This window comes from Podarcis bocagei, assembly GCF_964188305.1.
Source record: "Podarcis bocagei genome assembly, chromosome: 3".
Lineage (NCBI taxonomy): Eukaryota > Metazoa > Chordata > Lepidosauria > Squamata > Lacertidae > Podarcis > Podarcis bocagei.
The window spans coordinates 45,391,948-45,412,025 of NC_138127.1; the positions used below are offsets into that span (position 1 = coordinate 45,391,948).

The window sequence follows — 20,078 nt, forward strand, 5'->3', positions numbered from 1 at the left end:
TGTCTGTATTTTTTGTAGTTTTGTTATGTAAATAAGCACACAAATATTTTTTTATTTATTGAGAACCATCACTCCAAATTGATGTTAGTCACAGCTTAAAGGTAAAAGTAAAGGTACCCCTGACCATTAGGTCCAGTCGCGGACGACTCTGGGGTTGCAGAGCTCATCTCGCTCTACAGGCCGAGGGAGCCGGCGTTTGTCCGCAGACAGCTTCCGGGTCATGTGACCAGCATGACTAAGCCACTTCTGGTGAACCTGAGCAGCACACGGAAATGCTATTTACCTTCCCACTGGAGCGGTACCTATTTATCTACTTGTACTTTGACGCGTTTTCAAACTTCTAGGTGGGCAGGAGCAGGGACGGAGCAATGGGAGCTCACCCCATCACGGGGATTTGAACTGCCAACCTTCTGATCGGCAAGCCCAAGGCTCTGTGGTTTAGACCTCAGCGCCACCCGCATCCCTTGGTCACAGCTTAGAAGACCATATACTGTAAAACGTATGGGCTAGATCGTTCTGCAAGTTCATGAATAATTACAGCGACTTCTGAGAAAAAGTTTAGTGCTGTACCCTAATGGTATTTTCAGATTTCCTTTTTCTTTTTACCTTACCACAGCATTGCCTCTGCTCTGCTATCCTGACAGTCTATTTTAACTGTGCACCACTGCAATTACCCTCTGTGTTACTGCTGCATAGGCATTCTTTCTCATTTCCTGCATTGCATTTGGAGAACACTTTCTCTGTTGCTGTGCTTTGAGCTGCCCAAACCTGCAACAAGAACATGCACTTCCTTCATCCTCCATCATGAGATCTTCTCGGGTATGTTCTGTGTACATGAGCCACAGAAACTCAGTCAAGCACTTGCGCTTGTCACATGAAACAGTTGTTTAGCAGAGCTCACTTGTACTTGGCACACACAGACATACACTACAATATACACACACCATACACAGTTTTTACAAGTAGTCATCTCCCTCTGATCCCAGAGAGGGTTCTTGGCTTCAGAATTCTTGCTGCCCCAAAGTCCGCAGCAAGTCCTGACTTCAGCTGCTTCCAAAGTCCTTGCAGTTCTTCACAAAGTGTTCTGTTTTCTTCCACGATTCCAATCAGTCTCCACTGTTCAGATCTCCCACACTTTCCCAGCGCCGAACACTGCAACTTTCATTCCATATCTAGGTACAAATTCTGCCCAGCAACAGATATAAGACAGTTGTACTGTAGGGAATGAGTCAGCATTACCAACTCATGTGAAATTAACCCATTAAACATGTTCCTTAACAGAACCTCTGCTGGATCTTAGTCCTTTCCCTCTGCAGAAGGAATCTCTGAAACCCACTCTAAGGGGTTCTAAGGAGCACCTGTGCTCCTTTATGAAGTGCCTATAACCTACACTTCCAATTTGAAAAGACAGATGAGAATCCCATGAAGCCTGGAACACTTCATGCAGGTCTCTTTACAGAGCAATACAAACTCCATGGAGGGAAAAGTGACATTGGAAGGGGAAGTTGCATCAGAAAATTTGCACTTCCTCCCTCCTGTCCTTTCTCCATTCCAAATTGCCCCTCCATGAATTGCCCCTTCTTTGGAAGGAGCCACCAGGTTGTTGTTTTTTTCTACAGACATTAGCATGTTATGTGTAACTTGACCCTTAGTCTTAAGTACAGTCAGCTGACAGCTTTTCCTGCAAACACTAGCTATCTTGTTGTAGATAGTATCAGTACCTGGTAGTGAATTTTATCTACTGGGGCAACCCCAAGCATGCTTTTCCTCAGCAGAGGCTTTGCACTGATGCTCAAAGCACACAAACTTTGGAATAAGCTTCGTTTTAAACTTGCTTTGGAATAAGTACGTGAAGAACTGCAGTATTTGAGGAAAGTCTGATTCGGCTCAGAAACAGAACACTCGTTATGAAAGATCAAAAGAAAAGTACGTCGGGAGCAAAATAGCAATCCTGAAAAGCATTTGCAGAAAGATTAGGAGGTTCTGAATTTTAAACATGTATGTTTTATGCTAGGGTTTTTCAGGGGCTTTATAAATGCATTATTGACCCCTAAATCAATAGTTGCACTTTACATTGGTTCTCAACTTACTTTAATCATTTTCAAATTGGTTAATGAGTTATGAAATCATAAAGCAGTAGTAGATTATCATGTAGGGTCCAACTGGTCAGGAGATTGCTTATAGTTCTGGCTTATCACCATGTATGATGTAAGTGTCTATGTGCATTGAGTATTTGATCAATAGTCTTCCATAAAATCATAAATGTGTTTCTTGTCCTATTTTGGCTGCCTTTTAAGAAGAACAGCAGAAGTGTTATGAAATATCTACAGCAGGTTTTATAACACTCTACAGGTGAGTTAGGGACTTCCTCCGCATGTGAATACAGGCTGTGGTGGATTGAGAGGACAAGACCAACAGTGTGTCCAACAGTCAAGAAGGTGGTTTCTGCGTGTGCTGTAGAGGGAAATGGGGGGCAGATAGGGCTTGTCCACCTGGGAAGGTAGCCCATCTAGGAGAAGGAAAACTCTGATCCTAAATCTCCTCTGGCTTGTGGCTATACTCATTCGTGAGTAAATCCCAAGGAAAAATCTGTACCCACTGCTTTGCAGAGTATCTTAGGGAGAAGAAAAGGCCAAAGAGTGAAGCCTACACAGATCTGGAGTAGAGTCCTTGCAGCCACAGCAGGTGCTGTGATTCTCCAGCAGCTTGACTTCATCTCCAGAGGCGTTCTCCATTGTCTCTTGAGACAGACAGATGCCAACAGAGTTTCTTAACTTGTCATCCATGGAGGTTCATGGATGAGCTTCAGGAGGTCTGCAGCTTCCTACATTGGGAATGATGTAATTTCAGGGTCTTCTCCCACACTTTTCCTGGTCTTTGATTGAGGAGCTAGCCCATGGCAATGCCCCCCTTTCCATACTGGGAGCTAGAGGAACATGACTTTCCCTCAGTAGCCAGCCTTCCTTTTAGTTCCCCCGTGACCTAAAATCAATTCAGGGAACAATTCAACATCACACTCTTCTAAGTTTGCACACATTTAAGTTGGCTAGATGGAACAACTCTCCTTGTCTTTCCCCGTTGCACAATGTACTGGGGGGTCCCCCTGACCTCCTGTCCCAGTTTTGGGGTGGTGGCAGGGAAAGGAGGGGGGAAGCCCCATTATACAAGTGAAAGTCCTTGCACAGGGCTCCCACTGATGTGACTCATTACTTGAATCCTGCCCACAGTGTTTCTAACATTCATATTTAGACTGTCTAATCTTTGATTTTTTTTCAGGAAGATGACAACTAATGTTTCTTAGCAAGCACCCAAATATCCTCCTGACTTTTGACTCTGTGTTCTTGACCTTCAGGTTTGATCTGCCACCGCTTATTCTTTTTTCAATGGATGGCTTCAGGGCAGAATACTTGGAAACTTGGGGCAATTTACTGCCAAATATTGGAAAGCTCAGTAAGTCATCTTGTTCTGAGGATGAATAATTTTTTAAAAAATCATTCTGTAGAAAGAAATGTTTGAATTACTTGCATATAGGTATTGCTGCTAGTGTTGAAATTTAGCAGAGAGGGAGGAAAAAAGGGTCTCAGAGGAGGTGGATCAGGGAGTTGCTGCTTGAACTTTAAATTAGGGTGACCTACTTTGCACTTCCAAAAAAGAAGGAAAAGGGGCGCAGATTTGCATGAAATTTGTGTGCGTACTGTGAATGTGCAGATGCAGATTTATGTTAAATAAATAAATAAATGCTACAGTTTAACTAGATCTGCAAGGTGAGTGAGCCTGCGTGCCTGCTCTGCCTGTCTGCTGCCCAGATGCAACTGTTGCAGCTTCAAGGCCCCTGCTGTCCTTCCTTGTTCCCTATCTTGAAACCAGGTTGGACCAGGAAGTCCCTCAAAGAGAGGGGATGTTCCGTGACAGTCTTTCAACTAGACGAATGCCCTGTATTAAGCAAGCGGAGCCTGCTCTTGATAGATACTCCCATATTGAGCAGAAGTCTTCAGTAAGAGGTCTGGGGCCAGCCTTTTCGCTTCAGCAAGCCTTCTCAAATGAAGTATTCAAATGAGACCTCTGGGTATAGGACGGTGTATAAATTCAATAACTAATAATAATAATGATGATGATGATAATAACAATAACAACAACAACAATAATAATATAGGTGATTTTCAGTTACCTATATTTGTTTCAAAAGATTCACTGACAGTTTTGTGTACATTTGCTTTTTACATTATTTGTGGATTTTAGCTATGTTTCACCTACAATTTTATGTGTAACCTGCTTGGAGGGTTCTTTGATTAAGTGGTTTGTAAGTTTTCTAAATAGATAAATGGGTAGTATTCCACTATGTTTTACTCAGAGCTGAGCCAGCTAAGTTGGTCATGTTCTTGAACTTGGATGGGCCTCTTCTGAGTGAAACCTAGATGAATATCACCCATTATTTCTATTTTAATGGTAACCACCCCTTTCTTTAAGCTGAGGAGCAGCCATCTTGAGCTGAGAGGCTATGGGATGTGATCTCATTTTCTAACCCCAGCCTCTCTCTGCTCCTTTATTTATTATTGAGATTTATTATCCATCCTTCCGTCCGAAGACCCAGGGCTGGTTGCATAACATGACAGCATAAGGAAAACCACAAGAAAAACAACAATGGAGCATAATAATAAAACCAGCGGCAAATCAGTGTGACACAATGCAGGGAGTGGAAGAAGCATCTTCTCACCTCCACCCTTCACAAGCCTGAGCAAACAGGTGTGACTGACCTGCAAAAGCTATGCAATGTCAGTCAGTGCAAGATGCATCTTGCAGTCGAAAAGGGAGGGGGGATTAAACCCAGAGAAAAACGCCCACATTCTGGCTAACGGGAAATGTTCTATGAAAAGTATTTTTTACAAGCAAGGAGCCTTGGGGAAGGGCTGTAGCTCTGTGGTAGAACATCTGCTTTGTGCACAGAAGGTCCAAGGTTTAATCCCTATCATCTCCAGGAAGGGGTGAGAAAGACTCTGGAGAGCTCCAAATACTGTAGGCAATACTGAGCTAAAGGGACCAATGATCTGACTCAGTGTAAGACAGCTTCCTATGTTCCTAATAAGTTTTAAAAGAGGTGTGCATGCTCTGTGTTTTGCATATATGTCATATTATGTCATGGTTATAATTTACTATATTTACAAAGCACCATTTGTTGCAGAAACATGTGGGACCCATTCAAAGTACATGAGAGCTGTTTATCCAACCAAAACCTTTGTAAACCACTATACTATTGTCACTGTAAGTACTTTTTTGTGTGTGCCTTTTTTGTCGCCATTACTTCTGCTGTGTCACTATTGTTTTAAAAGCTAGGTGCTTTATTTCATTTCTAAAACTGTTTATATCCCACCTTTCTGCTCTTAACGAACACACAGTGAACAACATTAGATTCCCACCAAACCGTAATAATTATCTAACAAGAATCTAAAACAACAGCAAAGCAGAAGAAAGTAAACACCAGCTTCTTCATTCCCCAAAGGTCCACCTAAAGAAAACAGATTTGTTTTGGTACTAGAATGGTAGCCCGTTTGATGAGAGGTGGAAGCAGGACATAGGAATATGTGTTTGGCACAGGCGATTGACGCCCCTCCTTATGGACATTTCACTGCTGTGTCTCTAGAGCCTTAGACTGAATGCACAGCATACATTTAAAGCACACACACCAGGACTCCTGGGAACTATAGTTTATTAAGGGTGCTGGGAATTGTAGCTCTGTGAGCTTCCTAGGATTTTTGTGTGGGGGGATGTCCTTTAAATGCAGCTGCATATACAGCCTAGGGCTTTAATTCTAAGCAGGCTTACTTTTTGTTGTTTAGTTGTTTAGTCGTGTCCAACTCTTCGTGACCCCATGGATCAGAGCAGGCCAGGCACTCCTATCTTCTACTGCCTCCCACAGTTTAGTCAAACTCGTGTTCGTAGCTTCAAGAACACTGTCCAACCATCTCGTCCTCTGTCATCCCCTTCCCCTTGTGCCCTCAATCTTTCCCAACACCAGGGTCTTTTCCAGGGAGTCTTCTCTTCTCATGAGGTGGCTTACTAGTCATTTAGAAATCTGTAGTACAGACCTCTGAGGAAACATTCACAGGACTTCACAGTTAAAGCTCTCTTTTGCAAAATGATAGTTAGGAGGAAATAAGGAGTGATTGATCCATGCATGTATCAGGTAACAATCGTACTTCCGTTTGCTGAAACCTGTTAGGTAGAGTATTTCAGTTCAGCCAGCCAGCCAGCCAGCCATGCCCTTTTCTGTGATGTACCATTCTACCCTTAGGCGCCGACTCCATGGGGCCTGAGGGGGCTCGAGCCCCCTCAAAAATTCGTTTGGGGGGGCTCTGCCCCCCCAATAATCTCGGGCGCCCATCCAGCAGAGTGCCGCCGCTGGAGCCTAGAGTCCTTCCAGGTTTCAGGATATATTGGCCTCAATTCGAAACCGAGACGACTGCCCGTCGGATGCGTAAAGGGGATCGCAAGCCTCGGCGGGGATTTCACTCTCCCGTGCTAGCTGGAGGCACGAAGCCTCTCCTTCTTTCCTCGCCCACCCCCACCTTTGGCAAGGAAGAACGAGGCAATTTCATGTCCTCTGATGCGGAGGGGGGGGGGAGCTAGAAGAGGAGGAAGCCGAGTTTTAATTGTTTTAATTGTTGGCTGTTAATTGGAGATGGCACTGGAATCTCTGGCAGCGGAGCCGCTTCTAGGCTAGGCGAGATGTAGGAAGGCGAAGCGAGAGCGCGCGCTGAGGCGCCTCTCCTCTCCAAGGGGGCTGGGCAGAAGGAGTGGGGGGGGGGAGAGACTGAAGGAAGGGCTGGGGGGCTGGGCAAGGCACTGGGATTGCTTTCAGAGCATTATGCGTATTCATCCCACCGCAAACTAACAGAACTCCAGCCAATATGTGGAATATAGATTTCAAACAATGCATGCACACAATCTTGGAACGGGCAGAAATCGTGGGGTTGGGCTGCAATCCTGCTGCCCCTCACCTTAAACCATACCCCTCAACCCCCCATTTCCTAGCTTTTACTCTGAAAAATTATTAAGTTTATCGCATTTGTAGAACCGGAGACAGGAGGCAAACGGTATGGGTCTTCCCACTGAAAACATAGACAGCTCCTCAATTTCAAGGTTTTACTTTGCCCGCTCGGGGAAAAAAAAATCCTGCAACTGCCCAGCTCCAAACTACCCCAAATCTTATTTGCCAGACAGAGAATCCTAGCTATCTTTTGAACAGGAGTGGGCCATGATCCAGCAGAAATGGAAACATTTTTTTAAAGCCCCAGTACGGAGGACATTCCATATCTAGGTACAAATTCTGCCCAGCAACAGATATAAGACAGTTGTACTGTAGGGAATGAGTCAGCATTACCAACTCATGTGAAATTAACCCATTAAACATGTTCCTTAACAGAACCTCTGCTGGATCTTAGTCCTTTCCCTCTGCAGAAGGAATCTCTGAAACCCACTCTAAGGGGTTCTAAGGAGCACCTGTGCTCCTTTATGAAGTGCCTATAACCTACACTTCCAATTTGAAAAGACAGATGAGAATCCCATGAAGCCTGGAACACTTCATGCAGGTCTCTTTACAGAGCAATACAAACTCCATGGAGGGAAAAGTGACATTGGAAGGGGAAGTTGCATCAGAAAATTTGCACTTCCTCCCTCCTGTCCTTTCTCCATTCCAAATTGCCCCTCCATGAATTGCCCCTTCTTTGGAAGGAGCCACCAGGTTGTTGTTTTTTTCTACAGACATTAGCATGTTATGTGTAACTTGACCCTTAGTCTTAAGTACAGTCAGCTGACAGCTTTTCCTGCAAACACTAGCTATCTTGTTGTAGATAGTATCAGTACCTGGTAGTGAATTTTATCTACTGGGGCAACCCCAAGCATGCTTTTCCTCAGCAGAGGCTTTGCACTGATGCTCAAAGCACACAAACTTTGGAATAAGCTTCGTTTTAAACTTGCTTTGGAATAAGTACGTGAAGAACTGCAGTATTTGAGGAAAGTCTGATTCGGCTCAGAAACAGAACACTCGTTATGAAAGATCAAAAGAAAAGTACGTCGGGAGCAAAATAGCAATCCTGAAAAGCATTTGCAGAAAGATTAGGAGGTTCTGAATTTTAAACATGTATGTTTTATGCTAGGGTTTTTCAGGGGCTTTATAAATGCATTATTGACCCCTAAATCAATAGTTGCACTTTACATTGGTTCTCAACTTACTTTAATCATTTTCAAATTGGTTAATGAGTTATGAAATCATAAAGCAGTAGTAGATTATCATGTAGGGTCCAACTGGTCAGGAGATTGCTTATAGTTCTGGCTTATCACCATGTATGATGTAAGTGTCTATGTGCATTGAGTATTTGATCAATAGTCTTCCATAAAATCATAAATGTGTTTCTTGTCCTATTTTGGCTGCCTTTTAAGAAGAACAGCAGAAGTGTTATGAAATATCTACAGCAGGTTTTATAACACTCTACAGGTGAGTTAGGGACTTCCTCCGCATGTGAATACAGGCTGTGGTGGATTGAGAGGACAAGACCAACAGTGTGTCCAACAGTCAAGAAGGTGGTTTCTGCGTGTGCTGTAGAGGGAAATGGGGGGCAGATAGGGCTTGTCCACCTGGGAAGGTAGCCCATCTAGGAGAAGGAAAACTCTGATCCTAAATCTCCTCTGGCTTGTGGCTATACTCATTCGTGAGTAAATCCCAAGGAAAAATCTGTACCCACTGCTTTGCAGAGTATCTTAGGGAGAAGAAAAGGCCAAAGAGTGAAGCCTACACAGATCTGGAGTAGAGTCCTTGCAGCCACAGCAGGTGCTGTGATTCTCCAGCAGCTTGACTTCATCTCCAGAGGCGTTCTCCATTGTCTCTTGAGACAGACAGATGCCAACAGAGTTTCTTAACTTGTCATCCATGGAGGTTCATGGATGAGCTTCAGGAGGTCTGCAGCTTCCTACATTGGGAATGATGTAATTTCAGGGTCTTCTCCCACACTTTTCCTGGTCTTTGATTGAGGAGCTAGCCCATGGCAATGCCCCCCTTTCCATACTGGGAGCTAGAGGAACATGACTTTCCCTCAGTAGCCAGCCTTCCTTTTAGTTCCCCCGTGACCTAAAATCAATTCAGGGAACAATTCAACATCACACTCTTCTAAGTTTGCACACATTTAAGTTGGCTAGATGGAACAACTCTCCTTGTCTTTCCCCGTTGCACAATGTACTGGGGGGTCCCCCTGACCTCCTGTCCCAGTTTTGGGGTGGTGGCAGGGAAAGGAGGGGGGAAGCCCCATTATACAAGTGAAAGTCCTTGCACAGGGCTCCCACTGATGTGACTCATTACTTGAATCCTGCCCACAGTGTTTCTAACATTCATATTTAGACTGTCTAATCTTTGATTTTTTTTCAGGAAGATGACAACTAATGTTTCTTAGCAAGCACCCAAATATCCTCCTGACTTTTGACTCTGTGTTCTTGACCTTCAGGTTTGATCTGCCACCGCTTATTCTTTTTTCAATGGATGGCTTCAGGGCAGAATACTTGGAAACTTGGGGCAATTTACTGCCAAATATTGGAAAGCTCAGTAAGTCATCTTGTTCTGAGGATGAATAATTTTTTAAAAAATCATTCTGTAGAAAGAAATGTTTGAATTACTTGCATATAGGTATTGCTGCTAGTGTTGAAATTTAGCAGAGAGGGAGGAAAAAAGGGTCTCAGAGGAGGTGGATCAGGGAGTTGCTGCTTGAACTTTAAATTAGGGTGACCTACTTTGCACTTCCAAAAAAGAAGGAAAAGGGGCGCAGATTTGCATGAAATTTGTGTGCGTACTGTGAATGTGCAGATGCAGATTTATGTTAAATAAATAAATAAATGCTACAGTTTAACTAGATCTGCAAGGTGAGTGAGCCTGCGTGCCTGCTCTGCCTGTCTGCTGCCCAGATGCAACTGTTGCAGCTTCAAGGCCCCTGCTGTCCTTCCTTGTTCCCTATCTTGAAACCAGGTTGGACCAGGAAGTCCCTCAAAGAGAGGGGATGTTCCGTGACAGTCTTTCAACTAGACGAATGCCCTGTATTAAGCAAGCGGAGCCTGCTCTTGATAGATACTCCCATATTGAGCAGAAGTCTTCAGTAAGAGGTCTGGGGCCAGCCTTTTCGCTTCAGCAAGCCTTCTCAAATGAAGTATTCAAATGAGACCTCTGGGTATAGGACGGTGTATAAATTCAATAACTAATAATAATAATGATGATGATGATAATAACAATAACAACAACAACAATAATAATATAGGTGATTTTCAGTTACCTATATTTGTTTCAAAAGATTCACTGACAGTTTTGTGTACATTTGCTTTTTACATTATTTGTGGATTTTAGCTATGTTTCACCTACAATTTTATGTGTAACCTGCTTGGAGGGTTCTTTGATTAAGTGGTTTGTAAGTTTTCTAAATAGATAAATGGGTAGTATTCCACTATGTTTTACTCAGAGCTGAGCCAGCTAAGTTGGTCATGTTCTTGAACTTGGATGGGCCTCTTCTGAGTGAAACCTAGATGAATATCACCCATTATTTCTATTTTAATGGTAACCACCCCTTTCTTTAAGCTGAGGAGCAGCCATCTTGAGCTGAGAGGCTATGGGATGTGATCTCATTTTCTAACCCCAGCCTCTCTCTGCTCCTTTATTTATTATTGAGATTTATTATCCATCCTTCCGTCCGAAGACCCAGGGCTGGTTGCATAACATGACAGCATAAGGAAAACCACAAGAAAAACAACAATGGAGCATAATAATAAAACCAGCGGCAAATCAGTGTGACACAATGCAGGGAGTGGAAGAAGCATCTTCTCACCTCCACCCTTCACAAGCCTGAGCAAACAGGTGTGACTGACCTGCAAAAGCTATGCAATGTCAGTCAGTGCAAGATGCATCTTGCAGTCGAAAAGGGAGGGGGGATTAAACCCAGAGAAAAACGCCCACATTCTGGCTAACGGGAAATGTTCTATGAAAAGTATTTTTTACAAGCAAGGAGCCTTGGGGAAGGGCTGTAGCTCTGTGGTAGAACATCTGCTTTGTGCACAGAAGGTCCAAGGTTTAATCCCTATCATCTCCAGGAAGGGGTGAGAAAGACTCTGGAGAGCTCCAAATACTGTAGGCAATACTGAGCTAAAGGGACCAATGATCTGACTCAGTGTAAGACAGCTTCCTATGTTCCTAATAAGTTTTAAAAGAGGTGTGCATGCTCTGTGTTTTGCATATATGTCATATTATGTCATGGTTATAATTTACTATATTTACAAAGCACCATTTGTTGCAGAAACATGTGGGACCCATTCAAAGTACATGAGAGCTGTTTATCCAACCAAAACCTTTGTAAACCACTATACTATTGTCACTGTAAGTACTTTTTTGTGTGTGCCTTTTTTGTCGCCATTACTTCTGCTGTGTCACTATTGTTTTAAAAGCTAGGTGCTTTATTTCATTTCTAAAACTGTTTATATCCCACCTTTCTGCTCTTAACGAACACACAGTGAACAACATTAGATTCCCACCAAACCGTAATAATTATCTAACAAGAATCTAAAACAACAGCAAAGCAGAAGAAAGTAAACACCAGCTTCTTCATTCCCCAAAGGTCCACCTAAAGAAAACAGATTTGTTTTGGTACTAGAATGGTAGCCCGTTTGATGAGAGGTGGAAGCAGGACATAGGAATATGTGTTTGGCACAGGCGATTGACGCCCCTCCTTATGGACATTTCACTGCTGTGTCTCTAGAGCCTTAGACTGAATGCACAGCATACATTTAAAGCACACACACCAGGACTCCTGGGAACTATAGTTTATTAAGGGTGCTGGGAATTGTAGCTCTGTGAGCTTCCTAGGATTTTTGTGTGGGGGGATGTCCTTTAAATGCAGCTGCATATACAGCCTAGGGCTTTAATTCTAAGCAGGCTTACTTTTTGTTGTTTAGTTGTTTAGTCGTGTCCAACTCTTCGTGACCCCATGGATCAGAGCAGGCCAGGCACTCCTATCTTCTACTGCCTCCCACAGTTTAGTCAAACTCGTGTTCGTAGCTTCAAGAACACTGTCCAACCATCTCGTCCTCTGTCATCCCCTTCCCCTTGTGCCCTCAATCTTTCCCAACACCAGGGTCTTTTCCAGGGAGTCTTCTCTTCTCATGAGGTGGCTTACTAGTCATTTAGAAATCTGTAGTACAGACCTCTGAGGAAACATTCACAGGACTTCACAGTTAAAGCTCTCTTTTGCAAAATGATAGTTAGGAGGAAATAAGGAGTGATTGATCCATGCATGTATCAGGTAACAATCGTACTTCCGTTTGCTGAAACCTGTTAGGTAGAGTATTTCAGTTCAGCCAGCCAGCCAGCCAGCCATGCCCTTTTCTGTGATGTACCATTCTACCCTTAGGCGCCGACTCCATGGGGCCTGAGGGGGCTCGAGCCCCCTCAAAAATTCGTTTGGGGGGGCTCTGCCCCCCCAATAATCTCGGGCGCCCATCCAGCAGAGTGCCGCCGCTGGAGCCTAGAGTCCTTCCAGGTTTCAGGATATATTGGCCTCAATTCGAAACCGAGACGACTGCCCGTCGGATGCGTAAAGGGGATCGCAAGCCTCGGCGGGGATTTCACTCTCCCGTGCTAGCTGGAGGCACGAAGCCTCTCCTTCTTTCCTCGCCCACCCCCACCTTTGGCAAGGAAGAACGAGGCAATTTCATGTCCTCTGATGCGGAGGGGGGGGGGAGCTAGAAGAGGAGGAAGCCGAGTTTTAATTGTTTTAATTGTTGGCTGTTAATTGGAGATGGCACTGGAATCTCTGGCAGCGGAGCCGCTTCTAGGCTAGGCGAGATGTAGGAAGGCGAAGCGAGAGCGCGCGCTGAGGCGCCTCTCCTCTCCAAGGGGGCTGGGCAGAAGGAGTGGGGGGGGGGAGAGACTGAAGGAAGGGCTGGGGGGCTGGGCAAGGCACTGGGATTGCTTTCAGAGCATTATGCGTATTCATCCCACCGCAAACTAACAGAACTCCAGCCAATATGTGGAATATAGATTTCAAACAATGCATGCACACAATCTTGGAACGGGCAGAAATCGTGGGGTTGGGCTGCAATCCTGCTGCCCCTCACCTTAAACCATACCCCTCAACCCCCCATTTCCTAGCTTTTACTCTGAAAAATTATTAAGTTTATCGCATTTGTAGAACCGGAGACAGGAGGCAAACGGTATGGGTCTTCCCACTGAAAACATAGACAGCTCCTCAATTTCAAGGTTTTACTTTGCCCGCTCGGGGAAAAAAAAATCCTGCAACTGCCCAGCTCCAAACTACCCCAAATCTTATTTGCCAGACAGAGAATCCTAGCTATCTTTTGAACAGGAGTGGGCCATGATCCAGCAGAAATGGAAACATTTTTTTAAAGCCCCAGTACGGAGGAGCTTTCCGTTGCAATCTTGTGCCTGGGTCTACTTTCCAGCAGTGGCGTAGCGTGGGGGGTGCAGGGGGGCGGCCGCACCGGGCGCAACATCTGGGGGTTAGGGTTAGGGGGAGCAAATCCACTGGTTAGGGGCCACAAATCCACGGGTTAGGGGGCGCAAATTACTTGCCTTGCCCCGGGTGCTGACAACCCACGCTACGCCAGTGGCGTAGCGTGGGGGGTGCATGGGGGGCCAGCCGCACCGGGCGCAACATCTGGGGGTTAGGATTAGGGGCACAAATCCACGGGTTAGGGGGCGCAAATTACTTGCCTTGCCCCGGGTGCTGACAACCCACGCTACGCCACTGCGCTACGCTACCCCCGCCTCCTCCCCACCTGCTCCCTCGTCAGCCAGCCAGCCAGCCAGCCAGCCGCGCGCCCTAGCCGGAGAGCCCCGGCCGTCCCCGTCGCGCAATCGGCTGGATCTCCCTTCAGCAGGCCGTGCTCACAACTCGGCCCAGGGACCCCCCCCCAGCAGCGGATCTCCGGCCCAGCTGAAGAATCCGGCAACAAGCCCCCTCCTCCCCAATCGCTCCGCCGAAATACGCTCCAAAACCCCCCAGATAGGCCGCTGGCCGCCAAGTCTCGTGGCGCCCTGAGCGAGGGTCTCTCCCCAACACCGCCACCTCAAACTGCGTTCTCCCAGCTACCGGAGCGAACCAGCGGCAGGACCCCGGTATGGGCCCCTCCAATATTTTTTATAAGTCGGCGCCCCTGATTCTACCTCCTGTCTCACCCAGTTCCCCAGTCCTGTTGCCCCACCTATTCTGTTCATGCTAGGCTGTTTTCGTGGGTTTCTCTCACCTTGGTTTGCTGTTTTTGCTTTAGATCTAAAAACCTTCTGCAAGCCTGCTGACAGTTCCCTCTGGTGTTTCAAGAGTGCAGTTTTGGCTGCACAGAGATGGGATTCATTGTTAGTGGACAATAAATGTTAAAAAGAAATCAGACATTGGGGTTGACATTAGCAGCATTAGCTTCTAGTGATGCGACCCAATGTACATATCAAGGCACAGAGTACACTCACTTTGTGTTTTCTTTCCCCAGGGTTTGTACCCAGAATCCCATGGCATCATTGACAACAACATGTACGATGTAAAATTAAACCAGAACTTTTCGCTTTCTTCAGATACCAAGAATAATCCTGCATGGTGGGGTGGTCAACCTGTAAGTGCCATTTGCTGTTTCTCGATTTACTCCCCACTTTACATGTGAATGAGGCAGACAGGTGGATAGATAGATAAAAGTGCTTTCTCTCATACAGTGGCTCCAAGTTCTTCTTGGAGGGACAAGCCCAGCAGGAGATGCTGGGGAACGCCTGTTCAATGCCCTGGCCAGTGTGATGCCATAATTCGGCACCACTTCTTCTCGTCTTCCATTCTACAACATAGTTGTGGTGCCCGCTGTGGTACCCCCGAAGCTCTGTAACCAGTCACACTCTCCTAAATCTGCCTCTGCCCTGGTCATTGGCCTCCGGTATCCCTTGGGGTCCTATCCTGTCCCCATGCTAGTTAACATTGACAGGAAGCTGCCCAGGGATTGGGGGTTCAGTGCCACCAATATGCAGATGACACCCAACTCTATCTCAATCCGAGGAAGCTGTTTCAGTGCAAAACCAGTGTGTGGTGTCAGTAATCAACTGGATGAGGATGTATCTAGGCAAGATACAGTTTATCCTGATCAGTCAAAGGCTGACCAAGGATTAGGGATCCAATTTGTGCTGGATTGCATTACACTCAAGTTCACAACTTAGGTGCACTCCTGGATTCAAGCATGAGCCTAGATGCTCAGGTTTTAGTAGTGACCAGCAGTACATTAGCACATTTTAAAACTAGTGTGCCATCTGCACCTGTTCCTAAAGATGTCTGATCTGACTACATGTCTTAGTTACATCCCATTTAGATTACAGTAACATGCTGTGTATGGGGATGCCTTTGGAAAGTGTTTGGAAGCTTCAGTCCAAAAGCCTGAGATGAGATTTCTGACTGGAGCTGGTTACAGGCAGAACAGACACTTCCTGTGACTACGTGTCCATTTTCTGGCACAATTCCAAGTGCTGGTTATATTTGGCTTGGGTCCAGGCTATCTGAAGAACTGTATCTTCATATATGAGCTTGCCCAGGCTTTGAGATAAATCACTAAATGTACCTTCTCTGTCAACGTCTCCTCCTCCTCCTCCTCCTCCTCTTCTTCCTCACCGCCTGGTAGTTACCTTTGGGGACATTTGTGGGAGATATAAAAATGTATCAAATTGGGCAAGAAAAATAAAATGCTATTCCATGGCTCTGTGGTGGCATGGCTCTATGGTGCTTCTGAAGCCTTGCAACCAGCTTGCTTCACCTCAGACCATTCAGGTCCTGGGTTGCCTCAGGCTCTGAGGTAGCTCAAGGGAATGTTGCCTTTGATTCATCTGCCATTGGAGGGGAATGTGTAGACCTAGTAGCTCACTCACTCAAAGTCCACATAGGATAAAATAGTTTTGTTGAAATGATTGAGATTGAACCAACATTGCAACCCCTTAATGACAAGCAGTTCCCTAGCAAAGGTGCTTCTTCAAAAAAGACCTTGTATCTCACAGTTATTAGCATGATTTTAGCATGTTGATTGGGGTTCCCTCAAGACCTTGGGGCATGGAGAGTTTTAAATGTGCTATTAAAATGAAGATCTGTCTATGTTTCAGATACTGAATCTGTGTATCTTCTTGCAGATTTGGCATACAGCAATGTTTCAAGGGTTGAAAGCTGGCACCTACTATTGGCCTGGATCCGAAACAAAAATCAATGGAACATACCCTAATATCTTTAAGGTGTACAACAAGTAAGTTGGAGTTTTAAAGAAAGATAAAGAAATTGTTGTTGTTATATCCTACCTTTTCCCCTGACAGGGACTCAAGACATCTTACAGCTAAAATTTCATTTCATTCTATTTATCTGTTGAAGGTGTTGTACATGATCCTTTCCCTCACATATTTTTTCTTTACAACATTCCTTTGAGGTAAGGAGGCTGAGAGGCTGTAATTGGCTCAAGGTGACAGATGTATTTGTATATGACATATACGCGTATGGGAGAAGCTTCCTCATGTGGAATAGAATGTCCCTATTTTCATGTGAGAAACGTTGGGGGGCATGAAATCTAGACACCACAAGTTCCCTGTTCCTGGTCTGCATCATTGTTCTGTTGCAGAATAAATTTCCCTGACGGCTAAATAATAACAATAATAATTATTCTTTGCAGGTCAGTTACATTTGAACAAAGAGTTACAGAGCTGCTGAAGTGGTTTGAACTCCCAAAATCTGAAAGGTAACAGTTTAGGAAGCTTTTGGCAGTGCTTTTGTTCTTGTGAAATGTTTATCAAGCCTATTTATTATATACTAAGGATCTTTTGCCAGGGTGTGTGTGTTTTCTCCAATCTTTCTTTTTACCTAGGTTTTATCTGGAGGGTTTTCGGTATATGTGGCCTCTTTTTGGGCAGAGTGGGATTTGTTAGATCTGTCTGGATGTATTTTTTTTGGTTCTTATTCTGTTTTGGTTAATATACTTCATTTTAATGTTCTGTACTACTTTTGTAAGGCACACATCCAGGTGGTGCTTTCTGTTCTAAAAAAAAGTTTAACCTTGTGCACATTTCTGCCCCTTCCTTTGAGTGAAGGCTGGCCACGATTCCTTTCCATGCAGTCACAATGCACTTTTCCTTTGAACTCTAGGCCTGATTTCTATACATTGTACATTGAGGAACCCGACTCAGCAGGACATGCATATGGACCAGCTCATGGTGAAGTAAGTTTTTCTTTTTCCAATCCTATAAGCCATAAATAAACATGCAGGATACACAAACCACAGTCATGTGACACAGCTTGCAATGTGGTTAAGTTGAGCATCAGCTAGGAACTGATGAGATTCCTGCATCACAGAGGGTTGGACTAGATGACCCTCCGGGTCCCTTCTATGATTCTATAAACTAACATATTTTACACAGCCCATCATCCAACCTCCTAACACACCAGAGGACCAGACAGTAAAGGTGTAAGCAGACAAAGTGGATGCATCATAATCTAGTTATACTGGAGTGGGTTGGGGTTTTCCAACAGAAAACAAGTATGGGGATGAAAAAAATAGGCTACTCTCCCTCTACTCCATTGTCCTAATCAGGATTGGGGCTCTGCGTGACTGTACCCGGAGAGCAGAACCTGGAGATTATTACAGTATATTATAGTCCACTGTGCATCCTAAAAGGATTGTGTAATATTGATGATAATATTCTGATTAACCCAATACACAAGAATCTCTGAATATGAATGAATTGATGTACTAAATGGGACTCCAGTTCAAAAATACCTTTAAAAACACCAGGAGGCAATAGAGATATTTTTTTCAAAAGTATGCTTGTTCTGTTTTGTCCCATATTCTGTTATGGTATACTTGATCTTGAACACACTTTGAAGGGGAAACGCTATTGAAATCTTTTCTCCTTTTGTTTTAGACGGTTAAAGCCTTACAAAAGGCAGATGAGACCCTGGGAATGTTAATGGAAGGTCTAAGACAAAGAAAATTGGACAATTGTGTCAATATCATACTTGTGGCTGATCATGGTATGACTGTTTTGTTCTTCCATTATTAGGTGCTATCATTATGCAGGGTGAGGCAACCACCTCAGGCAACAGATGCCTGAGGAGGGAAGGATGGCAAGATGTGTTCAGAGGACAGAGCTGTATGTGCTTTGTGGTCTGCCTGAACCCCCTAACCTTAGTCTACAGCTCACAGGGGTGCTGGGGGATGCTGACCCATCACTAGTGTTGAAGTAAGATTCTCATCTGGTTGGCTGCTCAGGGAATGGGCGGGGTGACCAGGACGTTATCCTGCCCTTTGCCTCAGTCAACAAAATATCTTGGGCCACCCCTTTTGTGTCTCAGTATAGAGCTTTATTGATCTTGCAAACTAATAATAAAAGTGGTTTTCCCAGCCACTTTGAGCAGCTCCCAACAGAATATTAAAACAGAATAAAACATCAAAGTTTAAAATCTTCTCTAACAGGGCCCCCTTCCGATGTCTTGTAAAAGTCAGATAGTTGTTTATTTCCTTGACATCAGATGGGAAGGCGTGCCACGGGGCAGGCGCCACCACTGAGAAGGCCCTCTGCCTGGTTCCCTGTAACCTCACTTCTCGCAGTGAGGGAACCGCCAGAAGGCCCTTGGAGCTGGACCTCAGTGTCCGGGCTGAATGATGGGGGTGGAAATGCTCATTCAGGTATACTGGACCAAGGCTGTTTAGGGCTTTAAAGGTCAGCACCAACACTTTGAATTGTGCTCAGAAACGTACTGGAAGCCAATGTAAGTCTTTCAGGACTGGTGTTGTTGTCACGGTCCGGTCTACGGGCGATTGAAGTCCCAGCTGAGGATGTCGGGACCGGGGGCAAGATGGCGGGGTGGGAGCAGGAACGAGAGTCCAGAGGGTCAGGAAGCAAGGAGTCCCGAAGTCAAGGGTCCGAGGGTTGAGAAGCAAGGAGTCATGAAGTCAAGGGTCCAAGGATCAAGAAGCAGGGAGTCAGGAAGCCAAGGTCCGAGAATCAGGAAGCAAGAAGCCAAACACAGCAAGGCAGAAAACGTATTGCTGTGGCAAAGAGCTGAAGGGAAATGCTGACCTTATATCCCTTCCCGGCTCTTGCCACCAAGTGTAGTGAGTTACCAAGTGGCCTCACCTGCGCCTTGCCTCTCCAGAACAAACTTAGGAAGGCCCCAGTCCTGCGAAGCCCTACTGGTCACAGGGCCTGGCTCCTGCACGTAGCCCTGATAGTTGTATGGTCTTGGCAGCCACTCCCAATATTTGTTGAATAGTTTAACCATCTCTTTCCTTTCCTTAGGCATGGATCAGACATTCTGTGAGCAGATGGAATTCATGACAGATTATTTTGAGGACGTTAATTTTTATATGTACGAAGGACCGGCACCTCGTATTCGATCAAGGAATATTCCAAAAGACTTCTTTTCATGTAAGCTTTGGACATAGGATGATAGATCCATAGAATTAGAGAGCTGGGAGGGATGGTTTGTGCAGGCCATCTAGCACAAACCCCTGCTTAGAACAGGAAATCTAGAGCATACTCAGCAGATGGCTGTCCATCCATTGCTGAAAAGACCAAAAGGGGTGAGGGAGAACTCAACATCCCTCTGGGTCATCCTTTGACAACCCAGTACCCTTCAGATATTTTGTGCTACAATTCCCATCAGCCCTATAGCATAACTGCCAGTTAGCTGAAATCCACTCTGCCAATGCTGCTTTCTGGATGCAGCCCAATAGATAGGACTGGAACCAACTGTAGCACAGTGCCCCCAGTTCCCATTCCATAGCATCAGTCCAGGAGGATACCATGGTCAATAGTACCAGAAGCTGCAGAGAAATCAAGGAGCAGAAGCAAAGTCACACTTCCTCATCCCACTCCTTGTAAAAGTCACCCATCAGGGCAAAAAAGTATGACCCAGTCCTACAGCCAAGCTTGAACCCAGATTGGGTTCTTAAATTCTTACAAAATGGCAAAGCGGATTAAAGGTGTTGGATAATTATATGTAATTTTGAATCCAGAGTCTAATGTTTTGATTTTCTTCCAA

The 20,078-nt window shown here is 45.0% G+C and overlaps 1 protein-coding gene across 1 annotated transcript in view; it reads left to right on the plus strand.

Moving 5' to 3' along the window:
• Window positions 1–20,078, plus strand: part of ENPP3 (ectonucleotide pyrophosphatase/phosphodiesterase 3) — a 65,350-nt gene that overhangs the window by 19,119 nt on the left and 26,153 nt on the right. The window contains exons 4-11 of the mRNA XM_081187836.1: window positions 9,492–9,589; window positions 11,319–11,398; window positions 14,524–14,643; window positions 16,184–16,293; window positions 16,711–16,776; window positions 17,181–17,253; window positions 17,957–18,065; window positions 19,334–19,462. Coding sequence (XP_081043962.1) covers window positions 9,492–9,589; window positions 11,319–11,398; window positions 14,524–14,643; window positions 16,184–16,293; window positions 16,711–16,776; window positions 17,181–17,253; window positions 17,957–18,065; window positions 19,334–19,462 — 785 coding nt within the window. The remainder of the gene's footprint in view (window positions 1–9,491; window positions 9,590–11,318; window positions 11,399–14,523; window positions 14,644–16,183; window positions 16,294–16,710; window positions 16,777–17,180; window positions 17,254–17,956; window positions 18,066–19,333; window positions 19,463–20,078) is intronic.